Source organism: Cornus florida, unplaced genomic scaffold (genome assembly GCF_030987335.1).
Source record: "Cornus florida cultivar Cherokee Brave unplaced genomic scaffold, ASM3098733v1 CherokeeBrave_3.0.0_Hap2_Chr02, whole genome shotgun sequence".
Classification (NCBI taxonomy): domain Eukaryota; kingdom Viridiplantae; phylum Streptophyta; class Magnoliopsida; order Cornales; family Cornaceae; genus Cornus; species Cornus florida.
Window position 1 is genome coordinate 13,446,719 of NW_026775572.1, and position 17,587 is coordinate 13,464,305.

Genomic DNA, 17,587 nt, shown 5'->3' on the forward strand with positions numbered 1-17,587 from the left:
GCCCCTAAAATGGCCTTTTCTCATTTGAGATGATGTCTTTGAGTGCTTGAGGTGACTTATTGCATTATTACGTTTTTTCAAGGACACGGCATCAATTATTTTTGGATGTTAAATTCTGTATTCGAAAATGTGTTCACAAACATTGGGAAGAAGGAAGGCCACATGAAGAATACTTTTGTATTTCACAGCTTGAGTTGCTCTCAATAATAATAATAATAACTAAAAAAAAAAAAAGTAAAAAAAAAAAAAGGAAATTTGTTGCGAAACATTATGAGACCGGAGCTCATGGTAGGCCCCACAAAAACGGTCATAACAATCACAAAAGCAAATTTGGCATCTCATAAGTATCAACCATCATAACAGGGGGTATGAAAGTATTAACCATCATAATAGGGAATGAATGGGAATTAGTTGGAGAATATATATATATATATATATATATATGTAAAATATTTTTTTTATTTGTGGGCCCACATAATTCAGACATATTATATACTATATTTTGATGATATAAATAAATATCAAGACTAATATTATATTATTTAGTTAATTTATAAATTATATTTTTAATAATTAATTATTGAAAAAATGTTTTTCTATTTATTTGTACTGTAATTAGGATTGAGTTAGTAAGGAAACTAGTTCTCTATTTGTCTTTATAAAAATACATATATTTACCAATTATGTATACTAATTCAAACAACACATAATGTTTATATGTATAAAATGTTAAGAGTGAAAATTAATTTTCACGTGGTTATTGATTTCACAAAAAGAATCTCAACACTTGACTTTGAATAGAGACAGGTGAAAGAAGAGGAAAGACAATTTGATAACCGTGACATACCTTTATAAAATTTCTAACTTTGATTCTATTATTTTGACAGGAGACATCCATAATTTCAATTTTTTTTTTTTTAAGGAATTTGTCCTTTTAGCTCTGTGAGTTATTGTTACATGAAAAGCTCTCTCTCTCTGTCTCTGTCTCTCTCTCTCTCTATATATATATATATATATATATGATGTATATATAATCTTTCCGCCACCGACTACCACGCTGCTCGTTAGTCGTGTGACTCATGACTCGCTTCCAACTGCAGTAACCCATACCGGGAAAAAATCTGATATGTCGGTCAAAACTCAAAACCCAGGACAAAAAACATAAAATAAAATAAATATGTCGGCCAAAACCCATAATAATATCTAGTACGTCGGTCAAAATGACACTACTACCCTTCTCATCGGATGATAAACGAGGGGTGTCAGTTACTTGCAGTAGATATACCACACACTTTTATATAATATTACATCCCAATCCCATTGATCGTATATTTATTGGGCAAAAGTACTTACAACTTGTTTACTCAGTTGTCAGATATAGCCGTTACGCTCCCCCAGTTTCTAAAATCTTTCAATAGATTATTCAGTGACAACCAGTTTCTTTTGTCTTAATCATCGTAACATTTCACCGTTTCGGTGAGACCCAGTTTCTTTCAAACTTTCTTTTTCTGTTTTGTTTTTTTCTTCTTCAAATTATAGAAACACAATTTAGTTACCAAATTCAACCAATCTTTCTAGTATTCCGACTCTTTTTTCCATAATCCATCTTTCTAAATCTCTCTATTGACATCTTTTTTTTTTCTTTTCTGAATCTCTCTATTCACATCCTTTTATATTTGGTTTTGTTTAGAGAAATTGTTGTTTTGTGGTTACTTTTCTGGGGAATCATCTTGTTCTCTTGTAATCTTATACCAGTACCGCTTATTCTCCTCTCTCTCTCTCTCACAGAGAATAACGTTAACTTTTGTCGATTCCGTCCGTCTATAGGTATAAAGTTTAAACCTTTTGATACACCCTTTATATACAGATTCGCTTTCAGGATATATATATATACACACACATACTTATATTTATTGGGATTTTCATCCCAGTAAGTTCACATATTTTTTCCATCACGATCTCTGTTTTCTCGGGAAAAAGTCGCTCGTTTTTCGCTTATACCCCAAACCCACCTTCAAAAACCGTTGCCTTCCTAAAATATATATATATATATTTTGGCTGGAAAATACATATACTTGAGCCAAAATAAGAATAAACCATTCCCTATCTCTTTTTCCTAGAAAAGCCCATTATTTTCTTGGAAAATCTTTTCCGATCTATCATAGAAATATTTGATTTTTCTCTTGCAAACTACATTGGGGATTTGATTTTCTTGTTGGGTTTCATCAGAACATGTCAAAAATGTGGTTTTCCACAAATTTATTGTTTCTGGGGATTTTTGGGTTTGTGTCTGTTGTTGAGGGTCTTGGTGTGAACTGGGGAACTATGGCAAGCCACAAGTTACCTCCTGAAACTGTGGTTCAGATGTTGAAAGACAATGGGATTTCTAAGGTGAAGCTGTTTGATGCTGATGAGTCCACCATGAGTGCTCTGTCTGGAAGTGGTATTGAGGTTATGGTTGCTATTCCGAATGATCAGCTCGCTGCCATGACCAACTATGATCGAGCTAAGAAGTGGGTGCGGAGCAATGTCACACGATACAATTTCAAGGGTGGTGTTACAATCAAGTAAACTCTCTCCTCCTTCGATTATAGATTTTCATATTGATTTTTTTTAATCTCTTTGTAATTAATAGTAATTGTTATTTGTTATATTAGTATACCTGCATAAAAATTGAGAATGTGCATTTGAAATTCAGAGAATTACACTTCTTTAGTTTTCTTCCTAATTCTTTATCTCAGTATAGAATTACAATCAAGTAAGAATTTCGTATTGAATTATCAAGGTGTTTGTAAATAAATAATTGTTATCTGCTGTATACCTGCATAAAAAAATTGATTATGTGCATTTGAAGTTCAGAGAATTACATTGCTTTAGATCAGAGAAAGTATAGTTATTATCCTAATTTTATATCTTTATGCATATGCATCAATTTTGAATTAATGCCACCGGACATCAACGGCTTTGACGAGTCTTTTGTGTCACTTTTGGTATTTAATATTGACATAAATGCAATATATATGGATCTGGGTAAGGAGGTGGGAGTTGCTTATTGATTGACTTAACTGTGCTTTATACCTCCCAATGTGCATTCAATGCCATGCCTTCAAATATGGGCCATTCCGAAGAATTTCAGAAAATGGGCTTGTTGTCTTTTAGTCTGCTTCATCTCAATTGATCCCTTTTAATTATCTGAGGTTTCATTTTCATTTTAAAATAAAATTCGTTTTATTTTGTTTGATACTTTAAGGTGCATGATATTACCTCTTCTAGCCCTTCTTACAAATATTCACTTATTAAATTCCATGACTTTGTAAGGAGATACTATGAGATAATGTATATCTTACAACCGCAACTAGGCCTCCGAGGCTCCAACCTGTTAAAGGATTGAGAGTTCTCTTCTTTCTTCTATATATACTTGCAAAAGTTTTTTTTATTTTCTTTTATATGCTTAGCAATGAAACGGAGTTATTAAGTTATTTTCTTTTAATATTTCACTACATCAATTTAGGTTGGAAAATGTTTTATAACATTAAATCTGATGAATGAAGCATTAAAAGAAATCTAGTGAGTGTTGAAACTTTGTTTATTACATGGTTGTGTTGAAACTTTGTGTATTACATGGTTGTTTTACTCCAACAGAGCTCGGTGTGCTCAACATTGGAATTGCAGTCATTGTTGAGTTGATGGCTTCCACTTCAGAGAAATTCCTAGTTAGGGAGGGGCAACCTTTTTTATCTAGTATCTGATGTGATATGGATTGGGAGAAAGGTGAATTTTAGGATGGAATTACCTTCATTCCTTTTCTTTTGCTGTGGGGTTACTGTTTGGCGATTCCTTTCCCTATGATCTATAACTTGTGGTTGGAGCTCAAATCCTAAGTCTGTTATAATGTGCCGAGGGTAGGCCACAATTATATTATTGGTGAAGTTGGTTCTGTATTCTGCTTAAGTTAAGAATGTGAATTCTTTTCGTAGAGAAGTTTTCGTGATTACTGTGGAAGAATACAACTTGGATAGTCATGTTAATTAAGGCCTTTCTTGACAATGATTTTAACCTAGACTAATGGGAAGGAAAGTCATTCCAAGCATAGAATTACCATTTTGTGCTGTAAGTTATCAATCCTGATAGTAAAGAATCTGTATGAGCCTTGTTTGTTGAAAGTTAGGTTTATTCTGAAGCAAACCGGTTGAGGAATTTAAGTTCACTGTTCAACAATAATTTGTTCCTTGCTTTGTGCTATTCGGGTTTTATTTAGCATAAGTTTGCCAGTGGTATCTCGTAATCTGTATGAGCCATGTTAGACATGTTGAAAGTTAGGTTTATTCTGAAGCAAACCGGTTGAGGAATTTAAGTTCACTGTTCAACAATAATTTGTTCCTTGCTTTGTGCTATTCAGGTTATATTTAGCATAAGTTTGCTAGTGTTATCTCGTAATTATGTTGTTCTTATTATTTTCAATTTGTCTTTGCACAGATATGTAGCAGTTGGGAATGAACCTTTTCTCAAGTCCTACAACAACTCATTCTTGAACCTCACCTTCCCAGCCCTTCAGAACATCCAAAATGCCCTCAATGATGCTGGACTTGGGGACTCCATAAAGGCAACCGTGCCCTTAAATGCTGATGTCTACAATTCTCCAGAAGACAATCCTGTCCCGTCTGCTGGAAGGTTCAGGTCAGATATCAATGGACTCATGACTGAGATTGTCCAGTTTTTGAACCAGAACAAGGCCCCTTTTACTGTAAATATATACCCTTTTCTAAGTCTCTATGGCAATGACAACTTCCCTTTGGACTATGCCTTTTTTGATGGGGCACCCAACCCCATTGTGGATAATGGGATTCAATACACCAATGTCTTTGATGCCAACTTTGATACCTTGGTTTCGGCCTTGAAAGCAGCAGGGTTTGGCGACATGACCATTTTAGTAGGGGAGGTGGGGTGGCCAACGGATGGTGACAAGAATGCCAATTCAAATTTTGCTTTTAGGTTCTATAATGGGCTTTTGACAAGACTTGCAGCCAATAAAGGGACCCCTCTTCGGTCTGGATACATAGAAGTCTACTTGTTTGGTCTTATTGATGAGGATGCCAAGAGCGTTGCTCCTGGAAGTTTTGAGCGCCACTGGGGAATCTTTAGGTATGATGGGCAACCCAAATTCCCTTTCTCTACTGATTTTTCAGGTCAGCTTCAAAACAACAAGTATCTTGTTCCTGCACAGAATGTGGAATATCTTCCGACGAAATGGTGCACATTTAATCCAAATGCCAAGGATTTGAGTAAACTTGCAGACAATATCAACTATGCTTGCACATTTGCTGATTGCACGGCACTCGGTTATGGATCTTCTTGCAACAGCTTGGATGCTAATGGAAATGCTTCGTATGCGTTTAACATGTACTTCCAAGTCCAGAATCAAAAGGACATGAGTTGTGAATTCGAAGGTCTGGCCATGGTGACTGAACAGAACATATCACAAGGGAATTGCAATTTTACCATTCAGACAGCTTTCTCCACCTCTTCTTCTCCTCTACGGCTCTCACCGGTGGCTTTGGCACTTTTGTCCGTCGCTTTAAGCTTCTTTCTGTAGATACCTCAGGTCACAATTTTTATGTTTATTTTAGTTTCTTGTTTGTTGAGAGAATATTGTGGGTCATTTTTTCCTCACATAGTTTTTTAATAAAATCTCACTGAATCATAATCCCTCCTCTCAAATTTATGGCGCTCCCATTCTATCAAAATGGTTTACTTTTGGTTGCTGTATTTTTTGAAATTTGTTTTCTTTGAATGTCGGAGAGAATTAATAATAGAACGATTTGGAGGGGGCCTAAATTATGCTTTGTTATTCTTGAGAGAACAATATTGGCTCTTTCTTGGGTGGGGCCTTGAGTCTCCGATACTACTACATTGTGAGTGGTCTCATGCAATACAAAACTCGTGCTATACTGTAGATAATTGGGGCTCCCGACCGTGTTATACTTCAATTTTGCATTTTCTTGATCAGTTGCTAAACATATATATTGGTTAGTCAAGCTTAGACTTAGAACCTGAGTTACACAATTCTTCTCATTGGATGCCGCTTTCACGCTCCGAGCGCGTTCCCGCTCTCTCTCTCACGCTCCGCACATGCTTTCGCTCTCGTTCCCTCTCACCGAGCGCGTTCCCGCTCTTTCTCTCACGCTCCGCACATGCTTTCGCTCTCGTTCCCTCTCACGTTCCGCGCATACTTTCGCTCTTGTTCCCACTCTATATGACTTAGATTTTGCAGCTTTCGCGCTCCCGGTTTCAAATTTACTCTCGCTCCCGCTTCCACTCCCGTTCTGTGTGTGATAGATTTTCCTGCTCTCGCTCTGACATTATGCCTTTTTGGCTTACATTTTTCCCCTACAAGCATGTGAAGGAACTCAAGCCATTGAATGAGTGTTGTATAAATTCATACAATTCTATACCGACCATATGTATGCAAATCCCATTCCCAGCCTTCCTAGTAATAGTACAGTGTATGGTGTTCTTGAACAAGTTGGTCATGACCTACAAAACTGGATTATGAGTTGGTGTGCTCCAGATTGGGCTCAATCTACCCAATTAGATGGGCCAATTTTAGTTTGCATAAATTTGGACAAGGCCCATCTGCAGATGCATTTCAACTTTAAAATGACTACTATACCATTTTACAATGTCGCTTCACTTTGATGCCATTATATTTTACTTCACATTTCGGGCAACTAAAAGGAAAAAGTTTATCTCGACATCGGCTATTAAAATCGATCGAGACTTTTATCATTTTATTTGGACTAACATCATTTCAACCAAAGTTCTCACAAATGTTTCTCAAAAATTCAAACATGGGTTTGGGTTTTGGCCCATTTTTGTCCAGTCAATCTATGCATAAAACCCTCCATGGAATTAAAAATAAATAAATAAATAAAATAAAAATCCTTAAACTAAAAAAAAAAGTTATCAAGTTGCACTCATACACGATTCGTTAACTTGGTTGTGAAATGACAAAATTGACCTTTCTTTTTAATATTAAATTAAAGAGTTTATGATTTTGTAATTTTAAAACAGCAATGTCAATTTTATAATTTAACATTAAATTATAATTTTGTAATTTAACATTATTTAATGATCCTTTATTATTTTTGTAATTTTAAAATAATAAATTTTAGTATTTTAATTTAACATTAAATAAGGTCAATTTTGTGATTTCGCAAACAAGTTAACAAGGCGGTCGCTGATATAGGAGACAACTTGATAATTTTTTTTTGTTGAAATTTTTTTAAAATTTTATATAATTTTTAAAATGCAAAGGGTTTCTGTAATTTTAACCCTTAATTATAACAATACATATAGAAATAATGACAAAGAAGCATATCATAGTTAACGACATTCCTTAATTACTAGATTGCTATGAAGCACGGACACTTCTCCCAGGGTCCTGTACCAGTGTCGGACACTTTTCGAACATGGACACGTGTCTGTCACTTCTGTGAAGTGTCCAGAAATTATTTTTTATTGGATACAGCTTGGTTACGGGATGGACACTGCTCGGACATGCGGGGGACACGGCAGGGTATATTTTGTAATTTTTTTTTAAAGATAAATAAGGTACCTAATGTAATTTTCTAATTTTAGAAGTTTAAAAGTAAAATTTTGAAAAAATAAAAAAACAACTACAGACAACAAAGTACTACAGAGTAAATTTATTCTCTATCACTTCCTCTCTCAGTCTCTCCTCTTATTCAATTATCTCAGTACATGAATAAGACATTTATTTTTATTTTTTTAAAGTTATGTAAACAAGACTTTGTGAAAAACTGAAAGTATATATGTTTATTTGTGTACATATTTAGCCCATTATAACTATATCTCTTCTGCACATTTTCGTTTGGAATTTGGATAAACTTTATTTTTCATTTATTTTTGTTTTGTCTTGTCTATGTTTTTTCTTATAAAAAAGAAGAAATTATTGAAATTGGTCATATTATTTGTTGTTGTTTTATTTGTAATTTTGTATTTATATATATCTGTTTGTTATTAAGAAAATAAGTTTACAAGGTTCTAGTAATTATATTTTAAATATATAATTATATATATATATATATATATTATAATTATTTTATAAGTTCGTATTCTATTTTTTAAAAATTTATTATATTATTATATTCGTATTATATTATATCCGTGTATTTCATAGTTGGATGGAAAACTTCTTTCAATGTATGACATTGAAAATAAACAAGGATGGTGGTAAATGGAGAATTTGTGATGGGACTTTAGACGTATGTGTGAATGGGAATGTGTTTCCAACTTTCAAATTAAAGTTGGATGAAAGAGTCTGGTGGGACCCTTTATCACTAAGCAGACAGAACAATTATAGATGTATGCACCCACGGACCCAACAGCACACCGAAGCCATATGATATGCTCCAATACTTTTGTGATGGATCTCATCCCACAATAATATGACCTCATTAAAGTGTTCAACTATCATTGTCATACCACTTAATGTTGCAGTTATGCATTAACATGGATTACAAATTCTCATGTGAGTTTTTCATTTTCTCCTAAAGAAATTGACATGAATCTTAATCCAGCTTTATAAGTTTCCTGGTTCAGAAGTTTGAACAGGGGTGGCAAGTTGTGTTGACTGCCCTAATTAATTTGGGATTTAAGCAAAAAAATAATAATAAATACCCTTGTCAATAATATAAATAAAAATAATAACAATTCACAAACAAAATATACAAATATATAAAATATATATACACAAATTTATAATAACAAACTTTAATAAAATTAAAAAATAATTAAATAAAAAAAAACCCATAGAACCTGATATAGAAAACTCAAATTCAATACTCTTATAAAATTTTCAATACAATAAAAGTGTATTCATATTGAGATTATATAATGAGTATATAGTGGAGAAGAAAAACAATTGTAAACTTGTAACGAGAAGAGATGAGAACTGGTTGAAAAAAAGAATATAGAAAGTTTTTGCCACTTGTAATGAGAGGAGAGGAGAAAACTTGTTGAAAAAAGAATATAGAAAGTTTTCGCCACTTCTCCAAAGAACACACGTTAAATACATATTTAATATTTTAGTACTAGTGTAAAAACGTGAATAAAAGAGAGAAAGAAGGGGAAATTTTGGGCCCAATATTAAATTTATATATTGGTTAATATTAAATTTATATATTGGTTAACGTGAATAACCAGTAAAAAAGAAGAAAAAAATTATATAAGGATGTAAATCTTTGAGGCCCAATATTAAATTTAGATTATAAGTTAGAGTTCAACAAAATGAAGAAGGAGAGAGAAAAGGAAAAAAAAAAAGAAAAAGAAGAAGTTATTTTAAGATATAAATATTTGAGGCCTAATATAAAATCGGAATAAGAGAGGAAAGAGAAAAGCGAAAAGAGAAAAAAATAATTATTTTAGGATATGATATTTGAGAACTAATATAAAATCAGAACAAGGGGGGAGAAAGAAAAAAGAAAAAAAATAAATTATTTTAGGATATAAATCTTTGGGGCCTAATATAAAATTTTTGTATTTAATAATATTAGGAAATAATTACAGTATAACTTAATTTAAGAAAATTTTAATTTTTTGGGGCCTTTTTATTGGCTCGGGCCTTAGCCGGTGACCGCTTAAGTCGCCTAACGCTCAAGCCGGTCCTAGTTGGTTTATCGTGTTCGTGTTGTTTCAAAGGATGTGTATTATGTTATATGGGTTAATAGGAACACGATATGATTATTATTCGTATCAAGAAATTATTACACGAGTAATATGACACGCATAACTCGTTTAATAAATAGGCCAAGACTTGGCATGGCATAAAACAACACGATTCAGATACGAACACGACACTTTTATTCAACATGTTAAGCTAAACGTACGGGTTTTTTTTAATACAAACACGACATGTTTGTGACACGTTTAATTAAACGGGTTATAAACGGATTGACAGGTTATACATGAACACGACATATTTAATTTTCTTGTTAATTTGGGTTGACTCAATTACAACACGAACACCACTAAGCAAAATATAAAACTCACTTATTTCGTGTTATATTCGAATCATGTTAGCGTCTCGTGTCAAATATTGTCACCCCTAATTTCAAGCTTTAAAGGTAAAAGGAAATTTCCAGAGCTCTTATAAATTTGTCAATTAGGTATAATTTTTTATTATTATTACTTTGAGCATGGAAATTTGTGCCCAAATATTTTAGAATTTATTTTTGTGTGCTCTTTTAATTTTCTACACTTTGCTTAGAACGGTTCCATTGGACTCGCTAAAATAGGTTTTCGCGAGCCTAACTTCATTTTTCTGCAATCCAACTCGCTCCAATCTAGACTTGTGTCCATTGCGAAATAGATCACGGTTATTGGCGAGTAGGCCTGCGTGTTCTTGCGGGGCCCAGAAAAATACTCTCTTCGTCTCAGAAAAAAGTATTAAACTTTTATATTTTTAATCGTCTCAAAATAAGTGTCTCATTTAAAAAATCAATGTATTATTTTTTTTAATATTAACAATTTAACCTTCTTACATTCAACATACAAAAATAGTACCGTCACATCATTGTGGACCCACTAGGAGTAAAAAAAAAAAGAAAGTAGAAATTCAATTTTTTTTCTACACAAACTGCAATTCTATAGGCTCCAAAAATTAAATATTATTATTATTGAAGCAAAAGCACACAACTGTGGCGCACTTTGATGATCAAAATCCTACGTGGTTATTTAAAAATGTTGATATGACAAAAATTGTGTCACAACTGTATTTTTTGTAGTACAATAATAATCTGTGCAAGTGCGAATAATGTATTATAAAATATATTTTATACGTATCAACCACGGTTTATTTTTTGTCTAATGTTTTACAAAATTATTTTTTTATTTTATTCTTATATTATTTTTATTTTTTATTTTATTAAAATAAATAAAAAAACATTTACAATACAAATTTAATTGTATACTTCGTATGTATTATCATGTTTATAAAAAGGGCAAATTACAATGATCTCTCTTGAGGTTTGAATTAATTGCAACTAAACCTGAGATTTGTCATTTTGTTGCAATATAACTCTCTGAAATTTTCACTATTTTGCAATGACCTCCCTTTTGTACAATAAATAATATTTTTTATCAAAAAAATTGTTTGAAGGGACTAAAATACCCACCAACAACGTAAAAAGATGCTATTACACTGGTAATATAAACAAATGAAAATAAAATTCATGTTAAATGGACCAAACTACCCTTAAACCGACTCACCATCGTCTCTCTCCAGCCCACCTTCACCACTTTCGTATTTTCCTTAAACCCAGAAATAGATCTGTTATTGTTCATAAACCTCTCTCTGTCTCTCTGTCTCTCTCTCTCACACACACATATGGGGATGGAAACTACTCTTGCTCCCAACTCTGAAGATGTACTGTTCCCGAGAAATAAAGAAAATGGTGCCGTTAGCTCTACCAAAGAGCTCGACGCCGGAGTTCTGTTTGTTCTTAAATCCCAAAGTCAGATAGATATATAGATTCATGATTCTCTCTGTCTATATATATTTCTAAAATTTTATTTTTAATTTTATTTTATTCACTGTTACTTTCTGGGTTTTTTTTAATCTGCAGTTGTTGCAGACGCGGGAGGCGGCGGCCTCGGAGACCGAGTCTGGATGGGAGAAGGCGGTGTGGTATGCGATGGCGACTAGCAGCGGGAATAAAACAGCGGTGAGGACTGCGAATCCGTCGCAATTCTGGCGACGAGACTATGAATCAGTCGCGATTCCGGCAAATTGGGTTTAATCGTGGTTTGATTGTATTATTCATTGGTTCGATTAAGATCGGATGGAAAAAGTGGTGGGGGTGGCAGTGACATGGGTCTCAGATTCGGTGGTGGCGGCGATGGTGGTTGGTGGTAAAAACGGGTCGGCGTGTTGGAGGTGGCGATGGTAAGTGGTGGTTGAAGGGTAGTCCGTCACCGCCGCTGAGCTTCCGAACCAGTCACGGCAGCCATCACCGTGCCTAGATCCTTGCTCGTCGTGGATTTTTTACCACCGCCCGCCATCAATTACAGCCGAAACATCTGAGCCGACGCAGCCGAGCCCATCTTCATCCTCGCCGGTCCGTCACCGCCACTGCACCACCCGCCAGGTTCGCCGACCATATCACACTTCTCTCCACAGCCGAGCTTCTCCCAATCCTCAAGCTCATAGCCGAGCTTCTTCCAATCCGCAAGCTCACGGCCGCAGTTCACCACCGATTCCGTCTATCCCATTCATCGCACAATCATCAGCGTCGACGAGAATTTGAGCAGCGGAAGCGGTCTGAGATAAGGGGATAGAGAGTGGGCAAAATGGTGATTTGTCATTTCTAAATATTTTAAATTTTTAATAATATAATAATAAGGGTAGATAAGTAAATTTACTGCAAAATCTGACATTGGGGGATCTTTGCAACAAAATGGCAAACCTCAGATCTACTTGTATATAATCCAAACATCAGGGGAGGTCATTGTAATTTACCCTTATAAAAATATACACCATTTGAATCATAATATGTTAATTTTCACGCTCTCTAACCATCAAAGTTATACTTTCCCAAAAAAAATTAAAATTGAGGAAGACTTAAACTCGTGCAAGATGTGTCGGCAGACCTGATTTATTTTATATACTTGGAGCAGTCAAAATTACGTTTTGGAGGGAAATGTTGAAGTTTATGGACCCCAATTTCAACTTTGTGCATTACGAGTATATTTAAGGAGGGACCCATCACCAAGTTTTATCAAGTAGTATATTCTAAACACTTTAATAACAACCACCAACCTGCCTCAAAAGTCGATTCTCTGTATCTCTTTGAATTTTGATGAATTTAAATTCTAAAGGTTGACATTTCGAGGGAAATTGAAAGAGCCAAAGAAGGAATAAAATGACGCATATTTGATCCAAAGTATTTTTTAAATGTTAAATAAAGTTAGTCCATGTTTAATTGGATGAAATTAAAAATTTTAAATTAAAAGTAATGAAATTTAAGAGCGGATGCTATTTTCCAATTCCACAAGTTCTAATTCTAAAATTATAATTTCATGCAATCAGACAATTTTACACAATAATATTTATGTTTATTGGAAGGCAATCTCTCATTTATTTTTATTTGTTTTATGTAAATCAAGATTTTAAAAGATTATTTCTTTTTAAGAAAGGCTACTTTAAAAGATTAAAAGATTGTTTATTTATTTGCTCACAAAGTAACAACAAAATTCCTCCCTTGTTTATGAAGTACTCCGTATATGATTTATTGATGGCGGCAAGGAAGAATCAATTTAGAATATCAAAAGGAAAAATTCTAATTGTTGTGACATGCAATTTTCACAACAATTAGATGGTCTTAAATTATAGATATTTAGTGAACTAATTTAATTTAGATTTTTTACTAAGAAAATGGTTTCATAATAATGTATTAATATATTACAAAAAAGAAAAAATTCAATCTCAACTAATAATTTTTTACAATTTACATGCAGAAGGATGAAAAAAAAAAGAAAAGTGACCGTAATTAAAAAACATACAATAGTTAATATGCTCATTTTTATTTCCATCACCACTGAATAGCAACGATCAAAACACACACAATCTTGTGCTTATTGTGGTAGTTAATAGGGATAAACTTGAGAATATAATGTAACTAAATTTCAAGCTCATTTATTAATCAATATTGGTTGAAATTTAAGTAGGAGAAAATCTAATGGTAAGATGAGAGTTGTTATTATGTGAGAGGACATTTTAGGTATAAATCAAACTTCTAATAAACAAATAAAAAGAGACGAAATTATGAAAAGGACGATACTACTATCATGTGGAAAAGAAGAAATGGCAGAGAATCTTAAAACTGGTCTCTCTATCTTCACGAGAAGATAACAACAGCCACGTGCCATGCCTCCAGAATGGGAACCCATAATTCAATCAAAATACCCAATTATTTATAGGCCCAACTTAAAAAAAAAAAAAAACACAGATTTTTTTTCTTAAAAGTAAAAGTAGAGTACAATATATGACTATTTTTTGCAAGAATTGTACAACGGGGAGAGAACACTTTTAGAGGACGGCTATATCTATCATTTCTCCCATATATATATATATATATATATACACACATACACATATACACATATTCAATCCCGTTCAGTTGCTTTTTGATATGCACGAAGTAATATAAGAGATTTTTATTTTAATCTAAAATTAAAAACAACTAATATTATTATTTGTTTATAATATTAGGACAGCGCATTGCGTGCCTCTCCATCTAATAGGCCAGAACTATCTTTCTCTATTCTAATCTATTTTCTGTCCCTAACGCTCGCGTACTAACGACCCCATATCTAAAAATGTAACAACAATAACACAAGTCCCGACACGAGGGAAGGATTGGCCACTATCCCTGACCTGTGATAACTCGCGGCATCATTTGGTGTTCAGTTGGCCGTTTTAAATAAAATAAAAAACCTTATAATAAGAAGGTAAAATTCTTAAAAGGACACACTTTTATATATTTTTTTTAATTAAAGTAACAAGTTGTAGTCAAAATTTTATTATTATTATTTTTTACAATATGAATATGGAATGATTTAGTAATTATGAAACAAAAAAAAAAAAAAATTTCTGTCAAAAATTTTGTACAAAGAAATATCCTTATCCTTAATAATTGTTAATAAAGAAAAATATAATTTTATAGCATATGTAATGTGCAGTAGTTTAATCAAAAGAAGAATAGAAAGTTTTAGACAATCAAACCAAATTAAATTATGAAAATCCACCATCCACCGTAAGCATACCTAACCCTAACTGCAACACAAAATAAAAAATTCCCCAAATAAAAGAAATGGTTAATAATGTCAAATTCACAGCAGCATGTTTGGGAGGTGGAGATACAAGAGAGAATGTTGTTTTATCTACATGTGGTCACTAAAATCACCGCACAGGAAACAATCAGCAATCAGCGATTTTCCCTCCTTATACACGCGCGCGAGAGAAATGATAGATATAGCTGTCCTCTAAAAGTTTTATATATATATATATATATATATATACTTCTTTTTTTTTCGAATTGCAAAAGCATGAAAGTAGAGTTCAAATATTGTTCTCCTTATCTCAAACACTCCGCTTTTTGAATTTACGACACAGCATGATTCGTGCCCTCAGCTCTTAGGGCTCACAAAACTCTAATAAACGATATTTTTATCATTTTAACCCATCAAACGAAATGTTTAGAGTCGCACAATAATGTGGTAAAGGAAAAAAAAAATGTCTACAAAATATTTTCTCAATATATAGTTAAAAAAATAATAATAGGTATTAATTTTCATTAAAGGCTACATATAAAAGGTGCAGGAAAATTTAGGTATATATACTAGTATCACTAAACCTGAACAAATAAGGGGTCTAAAAGTAGTACTACATTAAAAGCTAAAGCTTACTTAAAATCCTCCTCCAATTTCATTTTTCTTATGAGGGAGGAGGCATTCATTCGAAATCACTACTACTGCTGAGACATTCTCATTTCCATGACTTTCTTATGAGAATTTGAGTGCTTGTAGCTCACAAAAGTAGGGCTCTTGGCTGGCCTGTACTCGGGCAGCAACCTGCCCGACTTGTACCTAACACCACATGCATTGCACAGTGTCTTTGGACCCAGTGGTCCTGCCCTCCACTGTGGGGTCCTCTGTGCCAGACAGTGGGTGCACCTTCTTGGCTGCTGCCCCTGCCCCTGCCCCTGCCCAATGCTGCCCTCCAAGCTGCTGCCCTTACCCACCACCACAACCATCTCCTCCTGTTCCTGTGGCACCACCACCTCCTCCTCCTCCTCTTTTGAGCTGCTATCTTCATTTTTGGGCAAAATGAGTTCACTGTCGGCTAACCAATAGGCTTGTTGGAGCAAAAGAGGGTGTGAGCTGGTAGTCATTCGAGGGGTAGTTTGGTCTTTTGGGTGGTTAAGATGTTGAGACCAGCTGGTCAATGGGGTTGTTTTGGGTGCTGGGCCTCCTCTCTTTCTTTTGCTTCTGGCCTTGCCTGGAATCACAAACTTTTGCATGGAGGATGTGTTTGTTAGGGGTGGTACCATTTTATCCAACTCCAAGTGTTGTGAGGGTTTTAGGGTTGTTGTAGTAGTAGTAGTATTTTGAAGATTTGTGTGTGGCACTGTTGGAGGGAGGCAATTTCCACTGCTGGATAAACAATCTTCCATAAATATTGACAGCCATTCTAAGCTAACATCCCCTTCCTGCATTCATTTTCAGTTCCCCAAACACACAAACAAAATTAAAGGTATTAGTTGGTGGAAACTTCTAAAATTTAATTTATTTTGTTAGAAATGTAAGGTAAGTCCAAAAGGGTTGTTAAAAAAGCAGTGAATAAACCAGAAACTTGTACAAGAAAGAACAGAAAAGCAAAATCCTGAATTGGGAAACAAGTAAAAGAAAGAGCTTAAAATAGTACACACACTCATACACGCACAAAGAGTAAGTGCCACCACATACATCTGCTAAATTTTTCAAGAGAGAGAAGTACAAACTCTTCAAGAAGTGATACAAGAGAGACCATTTTCCATGAAAACTCAAAAAAGTCACAAGAAACAGACTCACCGTATTGTGACCAGAGAGGAGGTCATCAAGACTGCCAAGCTCAGAGCATGAGGGAGAGAGCACCTGCTCCGGCGGGTATTTGGACGGCAGGCCGCCAGAAACTGACACATTCCGGCAAAAGTCCATACCTTAAGGCCTCTTAACAAAGTAAAGAAAGACTCCCACTTGCAAACAACCACCAAATTTAGGGAGAGGAGAGAGAGCTCTGCTATATAAGCTCTATTATGGCCTCGTCTTCTGTCGGCAGAGAAAGCTAAAAAACAAAAATCAATTAATTTCGTCAATCAAAGAAAAACCCCACAATGCCCATCTCTCTCTCTCTCAACTCTCAAGTCTCAATCTATTGGTTTGTATGTACTCCACCTGTTTACCACAACCCTTTTTTATACACATTTCTATATTAAATATATATCACACCTTTTCTTGGTTTCAGCAAAAATGAACGTTGTTTACCCAAGTCATTGTTTCTCACGTCAAAAAGAGTGCAGTGTGTGTGACTGTGTATGAGAGAGAGAGATTATCTTTCTAGGGTAAAAGTGGGAGGGAGCTTTTGAATGTGGGAGTAATTGCCGGTAACCAGGCCCACCGACTCAGTGATGTCAGATGTGGCTCTGCCTATGTAACAAAAGGAGAATAATGATGGTCTGGTAGTGCACTCTTGGTGTAGTGTGTGTGACTCTCTGTGAGCCTCTAAAACTAATTTCAAAATACCATTTTTCTTTTATTCTTAGTACCTGTTACAAACTTTGTCTCAGCTGTGTACACACCATGCCCAAAAGAGAAAGGGAGTAAAAAGAATAGTCTTTATATATATATATATATGCAAAAACAATTATAAGTCTCCAATGTACTGCATGCATTGCATGGTGCCAAATTTTGAACTTTTTTAAACAAGAAAAATCTGTTGATGATGAAGGGTACAAGAAACTTTGGAATG

General features: G+C 34.2%; 2 protein-coding genes across 2 annotated transcripts; one reads left to right on the forward strand and one right to left on the reverse strand.

Moving 5' to 3' along the window:
- The first annotated feature begins 1,325 nt into the window (after nt 1-1,325).
- LOC132293725 (glucan endo-1,3-beta-glucosidase 8-like) lies at nt 1,326-5,704 on the forward strand. Its single transcript, XM_059791321.1, has 2 exons — nt 1,326-2,567; nt 4,477-5,704. The coding sequence occupies exons 1-2, from the start codon at nt 2,233-2,235 to the stop codon at nt 5,591-5,593; spliced, it is 1,452 nt and encodes a 483-aa protein (XP_059647304.1). The 5' UTR covers nt 1,326-2,232; the 3' UTR covers nt 5,594-5,704.
- A 9,610-nt stretch (nt 5,705-15,314) lies between these two features.
- Nucleotides 15,315-16,999, reverse strand: LOC132293727 (GATA transcription factor 5-like). Its single transcript, XM_059791325.1, has 2 exons — nt 16,651-16,999; nt 15,315-16,289 (listed from the first exon to the last, which is right to left on the reverse strand). Exons 1-2 carry the CDS (start codon nt 16,774-16,776, stop codon nt 15,549-15,551), a joined length of 867 nt encoding a protein of 288 aa, XP_059647308.1. The 5' UTR covers nt 16,777-16,999; the 3' UTR covers nt 15,315-15,548.
- Nucleotides 17,000-17,587: the final 588 nt, after the last annotated feature.